Here is an 18,203-nt window from a genome sequence, read left to right as displayed (position 1 = left end):
CATTTGCCACAGAGAGACATGGCTAGAGAGGGAGCACAAGTAGGGGAAGTGGGAGAGGGAGAAGCAGACTTCCTAGTAAGCAGAGAGCCTGACAGAGGGCTTGATCCCAGAACCCTGGGTTCATGACCTGGCCAAAGGCAGACGCTTAACAACTGAGCCACCCAGGCTCCCCAAGTGGAAACACTCTTGGCATATTCGAGAAAGTACATGGAAATCAGTGTAACTAGAGCAGAGTGAACAGGAAGAGAGAAGATGAAGTCTGAGAGATGGGGTCCCGGCACAAGGATCTTGAAGGATTGTTGTGAACATGAGAGAAAGGTGATTTAATTCACGGTTGAAAAGGATCAACGAGATGGGATTGGGAAGGAGACAAACCATAAGAGACTCTTAATCTCACAGAACCAACTGAGGGTTGCTGGGGGTAGGGGTGGGTAGGGAGAGGGTGGTTGGGTTATGGACACGGGGGAGGGTATAAGCTATGGTGAGTGCTGTGAAATGTGTAAGCCTGATGATTCATAGACCTGTACCCCTGGAGCAAATAATATATGTTAATAAAAAAATTTTTTTAAAGTATAAAATTTAAAAAATGATCAGAGTAATTGGAAGATGAGTCTGTCAAAGGAACCCTGAGGCCATGGTAATTTTCAAAGGACAGAAGTGATTTAAAATATTGCCAAAAGAATGATTTGAGATAAATAAATATTTATTTATTGGGAAAAAAAAAGAAAAGGATCACCCCAGTTGCATGTGGGCAGTAATGAAAGTGTGGGACCAGTGACTAAATTTCTTGGATGATGACCACCCCAGACCCAGTAAGAAATATATTTTGTAACATTACTGGATTCCAGAGTATTTTTCTTTCATGTACTTGGATGGTAGTGTTCTCTCTGACTTAGTAGAGTTTCCTTGTGGTGGGCCAAGTTCCTTGTTCGGATTTGAATATAATAAAAGGATTCTTACCAGATTGTTACCCAAGAAAGCTGCCCAAGTGACACGTTGTTGATGTAGTGAACTGGGAGCTGAAATACCATTTTAGAAGACTCAGCCCACATCAGTCCTTACTCTGAGAGCACCCCCTTCCAAATTATGAAGGAGTTTAAGACTTTCATGTAGGAATTTAAGACTTTCAGGTCACATCGAGAATAATTTTTAAAACTGTAGTGGATCCTCCTCTTCAACCACCTTTTGGGGTAGGGGCAACTAATGCGTATCTCACAGTCCCTCAATGGAAAACTAGTACTAAGTGGAGAGTAGTTGAGGGGTATGCTGGGTTCTGGAAACCCTCGGCAGAGATAGACTCCCTGCAGCCTGTCTCTCCCCAGAGTAGATACTTGTGAAGTGACTACATATATACCACAGATTTCTTCTGTTGAAAGAGATACTGTTAAGGGAATAAAAAGTTTAACAAGAAGTCCAAAGATAAAAAACGTGCCCCAAGACCTTCACTGTCCAGAATTGTTTAAGATCTTGTTTAGAAGTATTACTCTAGCAATAAATTGCAAAGAATGACAAATGCAGACCTGTAATGTATGGTCCTTTCAGGGAAACTAAAGATGTGATACCAGGAATAGATTTGAATTCTTTTCTTCCATAAATTATGGTGTTTACAGATGATATAGAAGGATGAGGTTCATATTGGAGCATAGAAGACAGCCAGTGTATCAGAAACTTTTGAAATTCTGGTTTAAGTAAATTTTGTCCACATAAATGTATTTCAGCACAGATTTCTTTTGAAAAGGATTATTTTGAGGGGTAATTACAGTCACGTTTTACAGAAAGATTTCAGCAGTATTGCAGCTACATCTGTGCAAAGTTTAAGAATAGATTTTAAAAATACTTCTGAAATTTCATTTTCCTGTGGCTATTAACCTGAACAGAATATTCGCTAAAGCATTTGTTAGGTAGTATATTCCATGTTACTGTAATTGCGAGTTAACTGTGTGTGTAGATGTCAGTGTAGCTATATAGTGATGCCCGACACTTAAACCACTGTAATGATTGAATAACAAAATAGTGAAGGTTCTTAAACTCTTCTAGGGCCTTTTTTAAATTTTCAAATATAGGTGCATCGGATTTTGAATGCCCATCCCTGCCTTCTCTGTTGCGGTAGCATAATGTAATGCTTCAGACAGGAAAGCATTGAGGAAACAGCCTTACCCTAGCCCCTCAGTAGTGGGGAAGCTTCATGTGTGTCAGGAGCCTTTAGTGCCTTTTCTTCCCTCCAGCCAGTGTACAAAGAGGACATCCCACTGCCTGAGCACAGCAAAACCAAAACCAGCAGGAGGTCCTAAAGTAGTGTCTCTCTTGCGACTGAAAAATGAAGTGTTAATCTTCCACTGAAGTGAAAGGAGTTGTTCTACTGGGTAAGGCTTAGGGATAGGACAGAACTATTAATGAATCCATCACTTGCTAATAAGGAACAAACAAAAGGTTTTAAAACTGAGTGTATCATTTTCCAGATTGACGAACTGTGTGTGAATGTCCTAATGCCATCCCATGCCTAGATGGCTTCATCACAATGTCGCTGGTTTCAAAATGTTCACATTTAAAACTCTAGTCTGTCTCCCAGCCTCTCTTACCAGAATTTCAGAAATGTCGTCACGTGACCTTGTAGGTGTTTTTACTCCATTTCAAGAAAGCATTAGAGAAATATTTCCTTGCTGTCATCTCCTTTCCCTCTCCTGCCCATCTTTTAAAAAAATGGTAGCAGAAAAGTTAGGTTGGTAGGACGACCACAGAGAAAAAAGTCAAGGAATGTGTGGTAGAATTGATGGAATATCCTCATAAATATTTAACGTAGGCCACTTGTTCATCTGGGCAACTCCTACTGAGACAATAGCACTAGATAATGGGAAGGTATATTCAGAATTCATTGGGGATATAAAATCATACCTTATTTACACTTGTAGTGATTTTTATTTATTTCTTCCCAGGCTCTAGCCAGATGGCCGGGAAATCTTTATGGCAAAGCATAGATCAGGAATTCAGATACCTAATCCACTCATGCAAATTAACTTAGAAAAAAAGAAATAAATAAAAATAAATCAACCTCTTATAACCTTCAAATCATCCTCCCTCAGTTTTCTTTTCATGTAATGCCAAATAAGTACCAAATGTGCTTCCTTATACTACCTTTAGTCATAGCTGTCATTTAGAGAAACCAGTAAATGTGGAAAATCTATGGAATTTGCCAATATTTTGCCTTTTCCTTATGGATAACTTGCTAATTTCATTCTAAATTATTGATATGTACTTAAGCATAACATTAGTGTAGCTTTTTTATGATCTGCTAGAAAGTATGTTTCACTCCTTGATACTATAATAAAATGTGAGAACATAATTGGATTGAATATGTAAGCCTTTTCATCTTTTCCATTCTGTTTAAGTAGAAGTATTTGCATAATAATGACTGTAGCAAAACTGAGTTTTCTTATTAAACCTTATTTGACCCTATTTCTTGCTTGAAAATTCAAAGGTGTTTGTAATGATGAAGTTGTTTTCTACTGAAAATAATTATCCATAGCCTAAGTGGTATTTTGCAATGTTTTTCTGTCAGTTGATTTTAAGAGTTACTAAAATGAAACAGTTCTGAAAAATCTCAATGTATTAATTATAGATATATTTATTTAAAAATATGTATCAGAGCTGACTTCTATCTTTGAGATACGTTCTGTCCACTTCCATGTGCAGGTCATCTCACCTGGGTTTTTTGTTTTGTTTTTGTTGTTTGTTAAAATGTTCAATTCAGGTTCTACATGGTCAGCTATTATGAGCGGAATCACAGAATAGCGGTTGGAGCTCGCCATGGTTCAGTGGCCCTGTACGACATCCGGACTGGAAAATGTCAGGTAAATAAATCACTGTGACTTCCTCTCCATAAAGTGTGGAAGTTATTGAAAGGAGTGAGAGACTAGCACTTCACCAGTTGACGTGCTGAGCTGCTGGAACATTATGGATAATGCTAAAGGGATCAATAGTTTAATGAAGGACTCAAAGAATATAGAGCCCTACTGTCTTTATTCACTGGCATCGAAGGGCGGCTACGGATGGGTTCATAATAGAGCCTAGAGAAAGGTGATTCTGCTCGCCAGCTACTTTGCAATAAGTCTCTACATTTAAACAGTTTTCTGATTCTTCTATTTTTGCCGTGCATTGTCTTTTTTTCTTTTTTTTAAGATTTTATTTATTTGACAGAGAGCATGAACAGGGGGGAGGGGCAGAGGGAGAGGGAGAAGCAGACTGCCTGCTGAGCAGGAAGCCAAGAGGGCTTGATCCTAGGACCCTGGGATCATGTCCTGACCTAAAGACAGACACTTAACTGACTGAGCTACTCAGGCGCCCCCGCCAGGCATTTTCTGAAAATGTTTGATGTACGTTATGATTAATGACTAACCAAAAATTAATTTTCTAAGTAAAACAAGGGATTTGGCAATTCTAAGACAGCATCCTAGCCAGAGTTCAAGAGAAGAAGAAAAAAGAAACTGATGAGATAATATATTATTTTTATACTTTTATAAATCTTGTTGTACTTTTATAACACTTTATTGTTTATGAAGAATTGTTCTTGATTTTAATTTTCATCTTGATCACTTGATTCTCAGAATGTACCAGTTGGTTAGACAGGGCAAATCTGGCCCCACTTTAGATATAAGTGAATCAAAGCTCCAAGAGAGGCTTTAAATCTCTTTATCCCAGAGGTCATACTGTTAACAAATGGTAAAACCAGGGCTAAGCTCCCCTGTGAACATGGTGAATTTATAGAGCTCATTGATAAATAGTTCCAAGTCATAACTTCTTATGTTTCATTATAGCATTTATCAATGCTGATCTATTCAACCATATTAGGAATTATATTCAACTATGTTAGATAAGTATGTAGTCAACTGTATTAGGAATCTCCAGAAGAAATATAAAGAAATTCGTAAGGATATATCTAAAATTTTATACTGCCTCTAAAATTTAATAGGCTATTAATTGATTCTCCAAAAGCTTCCCTGGCTGCTTTCCATGAAAACAGTAGTTCTAAGAGCTGCTAATAGATGTTGGGGGTAAAAATTTCAGGGGTCAGACAAGTTTAGGGGATACTGTTGGAATGTTGAACACGTTTCTTTATGCAAACATTCTCAGTCTCTAATGTGTAAGTGTGCATTTTGTGTGAGAGCGTAGAGGGCGGATGTCAATTTTTTTTAGACATTAACTCCTTATTGGTGGCCATGTTTGTGTGTTTGTTTGTTTTACTCTGAACTCCGAGCAGCGAAATCACTCTAAATACTTGTTTAAAAATTAAGTTCCATGTTGTTTGTAAGATTCTCTCCTAAAAGGGACAGATTCTTCAAGTAGCGTTTTCAGCATCTATTCTGGTAAGACAGTTTTTAAAAATGAGAGTATATCATTACTAGCAGACTTGAGAGAAATAAATCACAAACATCAATAAGGAAAGATTAAAAAAAAAAAAAAGAAAAGAACAAAGGGACCTTTCCAAGCTTCTTTAAAATTGAAGTATAGAAAGCAGAGGGAAGACTGTTACTGGACAAGACACAGTTGGCAAAACCAGCAGAGAGAAACCTGATGCATTATGGGCACATGTCTCAATGCAGGTTTTTGGAACATGCAAAAAACATAATAATTTGGATATTTTATTCTTTTTAATTCAATTACTTAGATACACTTACTAATCAAAGGCATTCTTTCTTAACAGGAATTTGTAATGTCATTCTTAGCCTGTTTTATTTTTTGTCCCTCATTTTAGTACATTTAGACATTTTAGTGCCTCCAGATTTTTGTCCACTTCAGCTTCTTGATTTTGATGTCCCAGATTACCGTTAGTTTTATATGACTGAATAACCTTCACCTTCCAGTTCTGTATGAAAATAAAGGTTACCTTTTCTTCTAATCACTGAGAACAGGAAAATGAAGCTACATCTCTAAGTCTTAACTGCTTTTGCCGGTCACCAGTTACATCCAGTGCCAGTGACACTTCGGGGATTCTCTTAAATCTTTTATGGTGTCAGTGTTGTAGTATTTGAAATAAGCGAGTAAGCTGTTGAAACAGAATGCACAAGTGTAATTGGCATGTTCAGAAATGATGTCTTAGAGGTGAATCCGAGGACTAGGGAGTTTGAACTGGGAATGCAGTACTGCATTTCCTGACCAGCTATTGGAATCAGTTGACAGAGAGAGTGGGACAGTTTTCCTAGCATGCACAGAGACATGGAAATAGAACCTAAAACATGCAGAGAGGATAATTAGTAAATTCACTGGACTCTAGGGGGTGGGGTTCCAATTAGGTGGAAAGATAAGATGTAACCACCATACAGGGAGAGTCACAGCTGATGGGAGAATCTGCTGTGGTCTGTCCAGGATGCAGAGAACACAGGACTGGGGGAGAAGAGGGTGAACATGCAGATTCCCTGTCATCGTTACTAGATTGGTTGGTAACAGAGAGCATAGAGCATAGAAGCACTAAATCCCCTTTCCCTTACTTTTTGGCATTGGCTGCTGGTTTTGTTGGTTTTTTTTTTTTTTAATCCATTTTCTTCCTACATGTTCTTCCAAAACACACACAGTAGGAGATGATACAAAGCCACAGAATACATATGCATATCTGTATAGAGCATGAAGTCTACTTGAGCGTTCTCAAGCTCTTGCCGAGATCACCCCCGCCCCTTTCAGTAAATGAAGCTCTCTGGAACACAGCCACGCTCCTTGCTTTGAGGGCCATGTGTGGTGCTGTCACACTACAGCAGAATTGAGTCATTGTCGCCAGCGAAGACCTTACATGGTCTGCAAAGCTGAAAATATTTACTATGTGGCCCTTTACAGGAAAAGTTTGCTGAGCTGTGCCTTAGCTCACCAAGGAGGAAGAGTTAGCAAATTTAACTACAAAGTCCATTAAAATGCTGCAGTGTAATGTATCAGAGAAGATGAATTAGAAACTGGGCAGCTTGCATCCCATCTCCACCGCTTGTGAATTTCATAACCTTGGGGAAGTTTCTCAACCTATCTGAGCTGAAGCTTTCGCACGGTAAAGGTAGTAGAAATAGTGCCTACAAAATTAGCAAGACAGGAAACAACATGTGTTGGAGGGGATGTGGAGAAAGGGGAACCCTCTTACACTGTTGGTGGGAATGCAAGTTGGTCCAGCCACTTTGGAGAACAGTGTGGAGATTCCTCAAGAAATTAAAAATAGAGCTTCCCTATGATCCTGCAATGGCACTACTGGGTATTTACCCCAAAGATACAGATGTAGTGAAAAGAAGGGCCATCTGTACCCCAACCAATGTTTATAGCAGCAATGGCCATGGTCACCCAACTGTGGAAAGAACCAAGATGCCCTTTAATGGACGAATGGACGAATGGATAAGGAAGATGTGGTCCATATACACTGTGGAGTATTATGCCTCCATCAGAAAGGATGAATACCCAACTTTTGTAGCAACATGGACGGGACTGGAAGAGATTATGCTGAGTGAAATAAGTCAAGCAGAGAGAGTCAATTATCGTATGGTTTCACTTATTTGTGGAGCATAACAAATATCATGGAGGACAAGGGGAGTTAGAGAGGAGAAGGGAGTTGAGGGAAATTGGAAGGGGAGGTGAACCGTGAGAGACTATGGACTCTGAAAACAATCTGAAGGTTTTGAAGGGGCAGGGGGTGGGAGGTTGGGGGAACCAGGTGGTATTGGAGAGGGCACAGATTGCATGGAGCACTGGGTGTGGTGTAAGAACAATGAATACTGTTATGCTGAAAATAAATTAAAACATTTAAAAAAAATAAATTAAAAAAAAAAAGAAAAAAGAAATAGTGCCTGTTCTTGCATGAGAAGTAAATAAGGTAATTGATGTGAAATTCTTAGGTTAGTCTTCAGTAAGCACAGGTTGCTATTGTATTCAGATAAACTTGGAAATGCATCACATTGCAATTAAATTACCTTAATTGTAGAGAACATGCAAGGTCACATGGAGACGTGAGAGTGTTTGTAGACTCTGGGGCCAGTTCACAGTTGTCAGTGAGGAGCACTTTGGTGGATGAGTTAAGCAGGGCTGCCTTAGGGCATGTGCAGATTCTTCCTTCCTAAAGGCAGCTCTTGCCTGTGCTGTTAGGCTGACTCTCTACTGATTGTGCAAATCAGAACTCTGACGCAGCTCGGTAGTTAAAAATCCTTCGGTGCTGCTGACTTCGCTTTTACCTGGCGACTGCTAGCAACTGAGGCCTATACCTGACTCGAATTTTGCTTAATTAAAAAGAAAAAAAAAAAAAAAGAAAAGAAAAGTAACTCTCTATGAAGTACTTAAATTTTGTTGGTAGGCAGTATTCTTGATAAGCAGGCTAATTAAGTTCCATGAATCCTTAGAGCTGCAGGTTTGTGTGTGGTTAAATCAGCAATGAAAATCCTCCCTCTAGCAATATTTGCCTTTGGTTTGGCAGACTTGATATTATGTCCCACTGATTTTCCAATCTCTTTGAAACCCAGCCTCTGTAATAAATACCTGCCCACTCTGTACAAGTTTCTCCCAGGCTCCTGTTAGCTAGTTTTCCTCTCGAAGGTTGTTCCGTGTCTTTGGGGGTCTCTGATCCACTGTGGGAAATACAGATATTTACTTTCTTTGCCGTAGTGCTCACAAAACGCCGTGACGTATGCCCGAAAGTGCAGCAGAAATCTTATCTAAATCTTGAATTATTAAGAGAACTTTATCATTGAAAAGTTTAAGTTCCTTAACTCATTTTTGAAGCCTGTTTTCCAGGGCCTAGAACATAGTGGATGCATAGTAGGATACACATGGATCAAATAAAACACCGAGTCCTTGGAGTAAAAAATATAAGAAGAAATATTATATGACATGGTAAATGAAAACAAAGTATGCCTTAATTATATCAAAAATATATGGGTAATTTTGGGCATAGTTGTATTTTTGGTTAGTCAGAAACACCTTGTCACATTGTTCCTAAGGGATATCTTTTCAGAAAGAGCATAGAGAAACCTCTTTCTTATGAGTCATGAAAGGTACCTATATTTCTGTAGTGGACCATGACCAGGTCTGCCATAGGCCAGATAATGAAGGAAAAAATAGAAGCAAAGATTGATTGTATTCATAGTACTGTGACAACTGAGGTCTAGCTATAATCCATTCTAGACCAAAGGTAAATTCTGGAATGCTGACGTGTAACCCGTCACACAGCTTAATGCTATAAAGAGTAATCAGCCCGCATGTTGAGTTCCTCTGGCCTTAACAGATTCTTTATTCTATTTGGATAGATGCATTGAACTTCACATGTCACCTTATAATTGGGCTCAGCCTAAACTCCAGCCCCTAAAGGTTTTATCCACTAGACATTTCCATTCTGCTATCTTGTCATTGTTTCATATTCAGTGTTTTAGAAAATCTAAGCCTATATTCTTCGCCCAGCATCTTTTCTAACCCACCTTTTTCTGTTAGTGGTGCAGTTATACCAGGACATCGCAGTTCTTACTTCTCCTTTACCCATCTTCATCCAGTCACTGAGTTCAGCCAACTTTCCTTAACAGTATACCTGAGATCCACCTTGTCCTCTGCTAACCCTAAGTTAGGCCCTTGACCTTTGTGCTTCAGAGCCTTTGAGATTCTGGCTTGGATCATCGTCATCAATCCCCTCCTCTTCTGAGCTACTTTTCACTCAGTCACACCATCCTCTGTTGTTACCTATCGTGGTCCTCCCCCAGTTACACAGGAAGCACTCAAAAATGTCTGTGGGATGATTCGTTTCAAACACAGTGAAGATTTCAAGAAATGCCCCTTTCTGATTCCTTTTGTCTTTAGATTATATTGAATGTCTGCCTGCACTGAATATATACAGTTGCCGCATACTAGCACTCCTGGTTAATAAAAATGCTGAAGATAATCCACATTAAAATAATGAAAATTGGCCCTGTTTTCATTAATAATTCCATTGAAATTTATTTTCCTTTGCATTTGTTTTCCTTTGACCTTTCTTTGATTCCCTTATACCCACTAAGTTATATGGCCTCTCAAATTCCTTACTGGTACGCATTTATCTGGCGCAGATTAATTATATCTTTGATAATATTTGCAACATACCAAATTTGGTTTTAAAATTAATTAGCAAGTTATATATTTTCTCTTACGTGTTAGAAAAGGCAGAGCAGATTCTGGAGCCCGACCGACTTGGGTTTGAATCCTTGTTAGTCCCTTGTAGTTCCTTATTAGCTTTGTGGCCTAACTAAGGTCCTTCAATTCTCTATGCTTTAGTTTATTCATCTACAAAATGGACACAGTAACTCTCATAACATTGTGTTGTAAAGATTAAAAGAATAAATATATATGAAACAAATGTCAGCCAATAGTAAGGGCTTAAAAAATGTTAGCCATCATGATTATTATTTGGTCGTTGGTTAAATAAGACACAGTCAATCAACCTCATTCTGTTGGCTCCTGCTGGTACACATCAACCTTCATACCAGGTAGATTTATTGCAATTTCTTTCTTATGATTTTATTTGCTGCTCTTTTTTCCAGACTACTTTATTAATCTTACAAGTAGAATGAATGAATAGGGTATCAAGTCAAGTAATTAGCAGATTTCTAGATATACTTACTGATCTGTCCTTATTTGATTATATTTAACATTCTTTTGTTTATACTAATTTTCCACACCATTAATCTTTTGTCCTACTGATATTTTTCCTTCAATGATTTTTTAAAGTCTTTATAAATACTACTTTTAATGTTACTGCTATATTAGAATCTTTCTGGGTAAAGTAATTTTAGGCTAATTTTTAGCCTATCTCCATATCTCAGTTGTTGGCCTACCTGTTTGCTTATATTCAAAGTCCTTATATTAACCACCACTGGATATTTTATTTTCAAGGGCTTTATTACTATATAACTTTCCACATCTGTTTGCTTCATCCTTTTTAAGATATAAGAGATGAATTCAGTAATTCAACCATTTTATTATTATTCTTATTTTCAGTTTCTCAGGTGTCAGCGTAATTTTTTGTAATTTCTCTTCGTTTCAACAGGAATAGTTGTGAATGTTCTCATTTTCCCTCATTTGCATATCATCTATTACTTATCCATTGAAATTCAGTTATGTTTATTTATGAACTTAACTTTTTATGTAAATCACAGGACCTTCTTACGTTGCATGGGTGTGTGGCTGCTTTTATAACCCAAAAGAAAACTGTAGTTAGAATCTTAAGGTTTGTTGTTGTTTGATTTTTTTGGGTGTGGAGTTGGTCTGAGATTTTTTTATTCTGCTTCATCTCTGGATCTGGTGGGCTCTAGCCAGTGTCCGATTCTCTTTCTTCTTGTCAACAGGAAGCTTCCTGTAACAGTTTTATTGTTGTTGTTGTTTTCCCTAACAGAAGTGTTTTATTTTCTTTGACAATAATGATCCACTGATACCTAGCCAGTCAAAATAGAGTAATTTGTGTCATTTCCATCCTCCCCGTGAGACATCTAGATACAATGTTTGAATGATTAGCATTTCCATGAGAAAGAGAGAAGAGGAACATAACCAATAAGGAGCACCTGGCGAGGGAGGAGGTGTATCTGCTTTCTTCCCTGGCATTCCATTTTTTCCCCAAAAGGAATTATATTGATTGGTTCTTTTGACTATAAATGTAATTCATGCTCATTTAAAAAAACAACCTCAAACAGTAACAAATATTTAAAGTGGAAAGTTAAAGTCCGCCGTTACCTGTCCCTTAGAGTTAATTCCTGTTTCATCCACTTGTTGTAAATCCTTTGAGGCTGCTTTCTGTAATACAAAAATAATACTACCCCCCCCCCCTTTCCTCAGTATGTCTTCTGCAACATGTTCGTATTTTTTTTAAATTTTTTTTTAAAAGATTTTATTTATTTATTTGCTAGACAGAGATCACAAGTAGGCAGAGAGGCAGGCAAGAGAGAGAGGAGGAAGCAGGCTCCCCGCTGAGCAGAGAGCCCGGCTGGGCTGGGCTCCATCGGAGGACCCTGGGATCATGACCTGAGCTGAAGGCAGAGGCTTTAACCCACTGAGCCACCCAGGTGCCCGAACATGTTCGTATTTTTACTTAACAGTGTATTATGTCTTCCAGTGAGCCCATCTGTTTTATGCAGTAATGGCAAGTATGTGATGAATGCCAACTGTTAGCTGCAGATAAAACAGGCATGGGTCCTGCTCTCAGGGAGCGGCTTTCCTGGTAAGAGGAGACAAACAAGAAACTAACTAGGAACCATCAGGGTAGTAGTAGGGTAAGATAGTGGAATGACGGGGTACATACTTAGGGTGCTCAGGTGTGAACACACTGAGGGGATGGCATTTAGCCTCAGACGGTGCCGTCATCTAGAAAAAGGGTATTACAAGGAGCAGGTGGTACAAAGAACGCTGGAAAGTTTGGGGAACAGAAAAAAGGCAAGTGCAGGGGGCACTGATTTTGTGAGGCAGCAGAAGAGAGGTTGGAGGTGGAGCTGGATAGGAAAGCCAGGGTGGGGATCTCAGCTTCTACTCTGGCATGATGAAATGCCTTTAATGAATTTTAAGCAGGGAAATTATATCTGTTTTTAAGAACTGTTTTTTATTTATTAGTTTTGGAAGGCTTTTGTTCTTTATTTCACAACATTGGAATCATAATAAACACACTGCTCTTCGAGTTAAAAGTCTGAATAGTGTATCCTAGCTAGATCTCCCAGTTGAAAACCATTAATCTAGCATGTTCCTTATAAAAAATAGAATATTTTAGAAAACTCTTTTCCTGTTGAGAAAATGCTCAAATTGAATCCAGCTTTGCATTCTTACAAACAAGACTGCAATAGGCATTTTTGAATATATGTCTTTATACACCAGTGCTTTTCTCTCTGTAGGAAAGATTCTAAAAATCAGAATTGGTTTGACCCATTTTTATTTTAAAAGTCTGCTTGCTGCCGAGCTGGGACTAGGGTTGTTATAGCAGAGATGGAGAAAAGCAGGTGGGTGAAGGAGAGCCAACAGGTCTTGATGATTGTTCAGATGTAGGTGCAGTATGGGGCAGGTAAGGGGGAGGCAGTGGTGAGAGAGAGAGGGCAGGGATGACTGAGACGGATGAAGATGCCCTAACAACCGGGAGAAGAGCAGCGAGGAGTAGGGATGAAGCTCAGGACTTCACCGTTGGACATACTAACTACAAAGGGCTTTTTTAAACTGTTTGGACGACTACATAGTATTCCAAAACACAGATGTAAGAGAATTCATTAACCAAACTTGTGTCGATTAACATTGAAGTCCCCCCCCCCCCCCCATTTCTCACCATTACAAACAGTGCTATGTTGAATGGCCCAATTTATGAAACTTTTTATGCCTATCTGATTTGGGGGGTGGGGGGTAAATTCCTGCTTATAGAGTGCTAGGTCAGAAGATGTGTGCACTTGATTGCCGGAATGCTCTGAGACTATTTTCCCATAGTTTATTAGTTTCTTTTTACCCTCCCTAGCATTCCTGAGAAGAACAGAATGACTCTTGACCAGCAGTTATTCTCATAAAAAATGAAACCCCACGGTTGGTCTGTTTTGTCGCCTGTATTTCTCATCTCACATGACAGACTATTCATTTATTCAGGAGTTATCACTCATTTTATTTTTTGAAATATTAAAAAAATAAAATTAAAATTAAAATTTTATGATGCCTCTTCTCTGTTCCAGACACCATAGTATATGCAAGACCTCAGAAAATAAATATGAACTATTTCTACCCTCAAGGAATTTATAATGTAGAGTGGAAGACAAGACGTAAACCTGTGGTCGAAATACTGTGATCACCCTTTGCAGTAGTGCCATCTAGAATGCTGTGGGAGAACACAGGAGACAACCCTAGCCTAGACTTGCTTAGGAGTCTAGGGAGAACGGTCTGGAAGGTTTCTCTAAAGGAGAGGACATCTGAATTGAGCCATTAACAATTAGGGGTTAGGCAAAGAAGGAGACAGGCAAGGGACTTTATGCCAGGTAGAAGGGACAAAAGAGACAACATCTGCAAAGCCCAGAGGAGCAAGAAAGCATAAGGGGAAACGTGCTAACCAAAGACGAACCGCTGTTTTCCTGGACGTATGTGAAAGGTTCATTTATAGCAGTTTTCAGATTATCTTAATACCTGGAATTGCACAAATCTTAGCTGGAAAACAGTTATTCCCGTAGGTACCTAGAGACAGCTCTTATGTGTGGCTTCTTAAACGCTAAGTAACAGATTTTCTAAATAAAGTTACATAGCGTTAGCAAAGTGTTAAACTACTGAATGCTGGCATTTTCAATAAATAACATTTTTAGGAAAGGGGGGCGGGGCAAGATATGAAAATGTTTTCAGCATGAGATTTCAAGCCCTCTAATAAAAATAAACCAATATAATTTTCCAGAATACATTTAATTTTGGCAAGCACTCTGAGGCTACTGTAAATCCAAAGAAAGCTAATCAAGACTCGGCAGAAATGTCAGCAAACACTATATTAATCGAAGTTTGGAAAACAGTGTGTCCTTCTCTACAAAAATAACAAAGATTTTACGTGTAGTTAGAGGGAGCAATGGGCCTGAGGTATGTGGTGGACAGTAAGATTGATGTTTCTTTAAGGCAGAGTTTTGAAGCTTCAGGCACAGTTTTCACTGAGCAGAAGTCTATAACGTTTATACATCAAGGGCACTTATGTGGTGATTGCAAAAATTGCAGGGAGAATTGACTACAGTACTTAGTCAGACTGTGACATTTTAGGTATTTTCTTCTTGCTCTTTTCAGCAGCTGGGTTTATGGCCGGTGCTTCCTATGACGTCCTCTGAGCACAGCCAGAAACACGGCATCGAGGGTGATAATAAGATGAATGGTTGGGGAAGACAATGGCTTCCTGACACCGTGTTGAAGAATTACCTAACAAGTTTCCTGTTTTGAAAGTGAAATGCTATTTAGAGAAGAATCTCTAGGAAGAGAAACAGATATCTGGAACAGTGCTTGAAATTAGACCATCATTTATTCAGAACGTTTAAACACTTTTAAAGAATATTTTGAGCAGACTGCGTGTTTTCCTGTTGTTTATCTACTCTGTCACTCACTGTGTACTTCTTACATTTGCGGTATATTTTGAGTGGTAGTATTCAAGATTTTTGCCCCAAGAAGGACAGTTAAAATACTTGGCAATATCTGTGATTGGAAATACATGAGGCAGAGAGTTCTTTTGTTTACAGAGCCAGTATTTCAACATCCTTGCAAAAGCATTAGGTAGACTAAAATTTATTTTGATTTTCAAAATTCACGTTTTAGGTACGTTTCTGAATGCCATTCAGTTTCCTTCCTAGATGTTCTCTTTTTCCTCTCAACACATTAAAAAAAAAAGAAAGAAAGAAAATACACATGTGTATGTATGTGTGTATGCTCGTGTATTTAGATATCTCATGCATAGTAGTCCATAAAATAAGAAAATACTGTGTAGGAGAGTCACAGTACATTGAACTCATCCTGGATTCACTGCCTTATAGTCTTTATATCTACTCTTGATGTACGAGGTACTTTGAATCAGGGCTGGCATGTAGTATTCAATAAATGTGATCCCTAAGTACTCTAAAACACATATAATGAGGATGTGAGTCTGCAGCTTTGGTTTTGTTTTTTTTTTTTTTTAAGATTTTATTTATTTATTTGACAGAGAAAGCGAGAGAGCACAAGCAGGCAGAGCATCAGAGGGAGAGGGAGAAGCAGGCTTTGCACTGAGCAGGGAGCCCGATATGGGGCTCCATCCCAGGACCCTGGGATCATGACCTGAGCTGAAGGCAGACGCTTAACCCACTGAGCCACCCAGGCGTTCCTCGTGATAGGTTTTAAAGAGATGTTGATGCTTTAAATGAGCTTGCTGTCAAAATTTGGTAACTCCTATCCTAAATAGAACTCCTAATGGAGCTCACATCTGGTGAAGCCAGAGGTTGGGGGAGGCGTCCTAAAAGCCTGTGGATCTAGTACAGTCAGTCCCGGGAGTCGCTCAGCTCATCAGAAATGTTGCTCCCGTGTAGCATCATGTAAAATGATGTGTGTGTTAAACATTTCATTTTAATTTAAATCCTATCAAAATAATTTTATTTTTCGTCTCTTGGTGTGAGAACAAGTCCTTTTCTTTCTATAATTGGTTCACTGATGATATTCTAGAACATTTTTCTTTCTCAACCTTGCCGTCTTCTGTTTGTTGAAGTAGGACAGGAAATTAAAGATGCGTGTAAGGCAGTCTCAGAGTATAACCCTGGATGCTTACACTTTGCCTGTTCAGTACACTTTGTCTCACCTATACCTAATTTCATGTGTATGCATGGTGTATCTTTCTAACACCATCTTCCCACTCTTAGTTTATAATTTTTTCAGATATTTAATTCCACTACATGCTCACATTGACCAGCACAGCTAGCATGGCTTTGGTTAACTCAAGGTCAGAAAGCTGACCCAGCAGGAGCAGTGGGGAGTGGGCCTGGTAACCGCTGGTGTTTCTCGGGTGTGGACATCAGCCAGGGAGGAGAGAGTATTGGCTGACACCAAGAGTCAGTAAAATTGAAGTCAGTTAAGAGAGATTCTGTTGCGTGGCACCTAGAGGTATTTACAGGACACTGTGAAATGCAGAAGGGAGTAACCACTTTATGGGCTAGAAATCTGTAGTCCAGCAGCGATGACAAAGGTGAAGCAAGTCAGTGTAATAAAGTGTTTCAGTGCCGCAGCAGAGCATGACAACACAAGGTAGGAATAGGTGAATCCTGTGGAGGTAAGAGAGAAGAGCAGGAAAAGTTCATAAAGAAGGTGACTTGTGCACTGAGGTTGAGTAGGGGCTCCATAGGCACACATGGAGGAAGAAACCTTCAGAGAGACGAGGAAGCATCCACAAAAGCACAGAGGCATCGTTTAACCTCTAGTGCATTCCAGGAACTATGAAAGTTTGGGCTGTGCTGGGAACAAGAGGCTGCAAAGGAGTGTGGAATTAAGAAAGGAGAGAGAGAGAAAGCCAGCGGTTAGGAGGGGCGAGATCATGGAAGGCCTTTCCTAGATGGGTTGCTTCATAGTCTCTGTCTCATAGATCAGAAGAGACAAACTCAGACACCTGCAGAGATGAAGCAGGTCGCGTGAATTGAAAGAACAAGGTGAGCCCTCTTGCTTTGTCTTTCATTTTTCCATTTTTGATAGCACCTTCCAAGAAATGTTTATCTTTTTAATGCAGCTCTTAAAAAGAGCTGTGTAAGCCCTTAGTAAAATGCACCAGGCTACTGTCCTTGAGTGGCAGGGATCGAACTGGGAGCCAGGAGGTTGGGGAGGGGGTGCTGCGGCAGACAGGAGAACACACGCTCCATGTACGGGGATCAGATCCTGTCAGTCGGTGCCACGTGAAGCTGTGGAGCTTGGCCTGGTCTGATTTTTCAAGAAAGCTGAAAATCTGGGTTTTCATGTAAAAGCCTCCCAGTTTTTCAATGCTAGTAACAGATTTAAAAGTTTTTAGGGGGGTGCCTGGGTGGTTCAGTGGGTTAAGCCTCTGCCTTCAGTTCAGGTCATGATCTCGGGGTCTGGGATCGAGCCCCACATCAGGCTCTCTGCTCAGCAGGGAGCCTGCTTCCCCCTCTCTCTCTGCCTGCCTCCCTGCCTACTTGTGATCTCTCTCTCTCTCAAATAAATAAAATTTAAAAAAAAAGTTTTTAGGGTGCATATAGATTAATACTATGCTGAATGTGTAGTGGTACATTCTGAGAGACCATTTGAAGAGTTTTAAGCAGGAGAGCAACAACATCACACATTGCATTTAGGAAGGTCAGGGTCACAGATAATGGACTGAAGGCTTCCATGACGCTGGTCCAGGCAACAGTTGATCTGGCCTTGAAAGGAATCCATGGGGTCTGAGTAAAGAAGAGGGCTAGAAGGCATGACAGAACCAGCAGACTCTGATCAACCTCAAAATACAGTCTCTTAAGTACATATACTAAATTAAAATATAAAGTGATGCCATAATGAAAACGTAAAAACAGTATTTCATGAAAAAATTTGGGGGGGAGGGGATGAGCTCTTTGTAAACTGGTAGAAAAATAGTCACGTTAAAAAGAAAGATTTAGGGGGCTCCTGATTGGCTCAGTTGGAGTGTGGGGCTCTTGATCTCAGGGTTGTGGGTTCAAGCCCCATGTTGGGTGTGAAGATTACTTAAAAATAAAATCTTTTAAAAAAAATAGACTTAGATTAGGCATAGAGAGGAATTT

At 39.4% G+C, this 18,203-nt stretch overlaps 1 protein-coding gene across 2 annotated transcripts in view; it reads left to right on the top strand.

The window, feature by feature from the left end:
- The window catches only part of WDR7 (WD repeat domain 7), a 363,555-nt gene that overhangs the window by 287,666 nt on the left and 57,686 nt on the right, over window positions 1-18,203 (top strand). For both annotated transcript variants that reach the window (XM_032310817.1, XM_032310818.1), the window contains one exon: window positions 3,749-3,848. In XM_032310817.1, the coding sequence (XP_032166708.1) occupies window positions 3,749-3,848 (100 nt within the window). The remainder of the gene's footprint in view (window positions 1-3,748; window positions 3,849-18,203) is intronic.

The sequence above is a fragment of the Mustela erminea genome, chromosome 13, assembly GCF_009829155.1.
Source record: "Mustela erminea isolate mMusErm1 chromosome 13, mMusErm1.Pri, whole genome shotgun sequence".
Taxonomy (NCBI): Eukaryota; Metazoa; Chordata; class Mammalia; order Carnivora; family Mustelidae; genus Mustela; species Mustela erminea.
The sequence above is the reverse complement of the archived record's forward strand: the minus strand, read 5'-3'. Positions and strand labels throughout refer to the sequence as shown.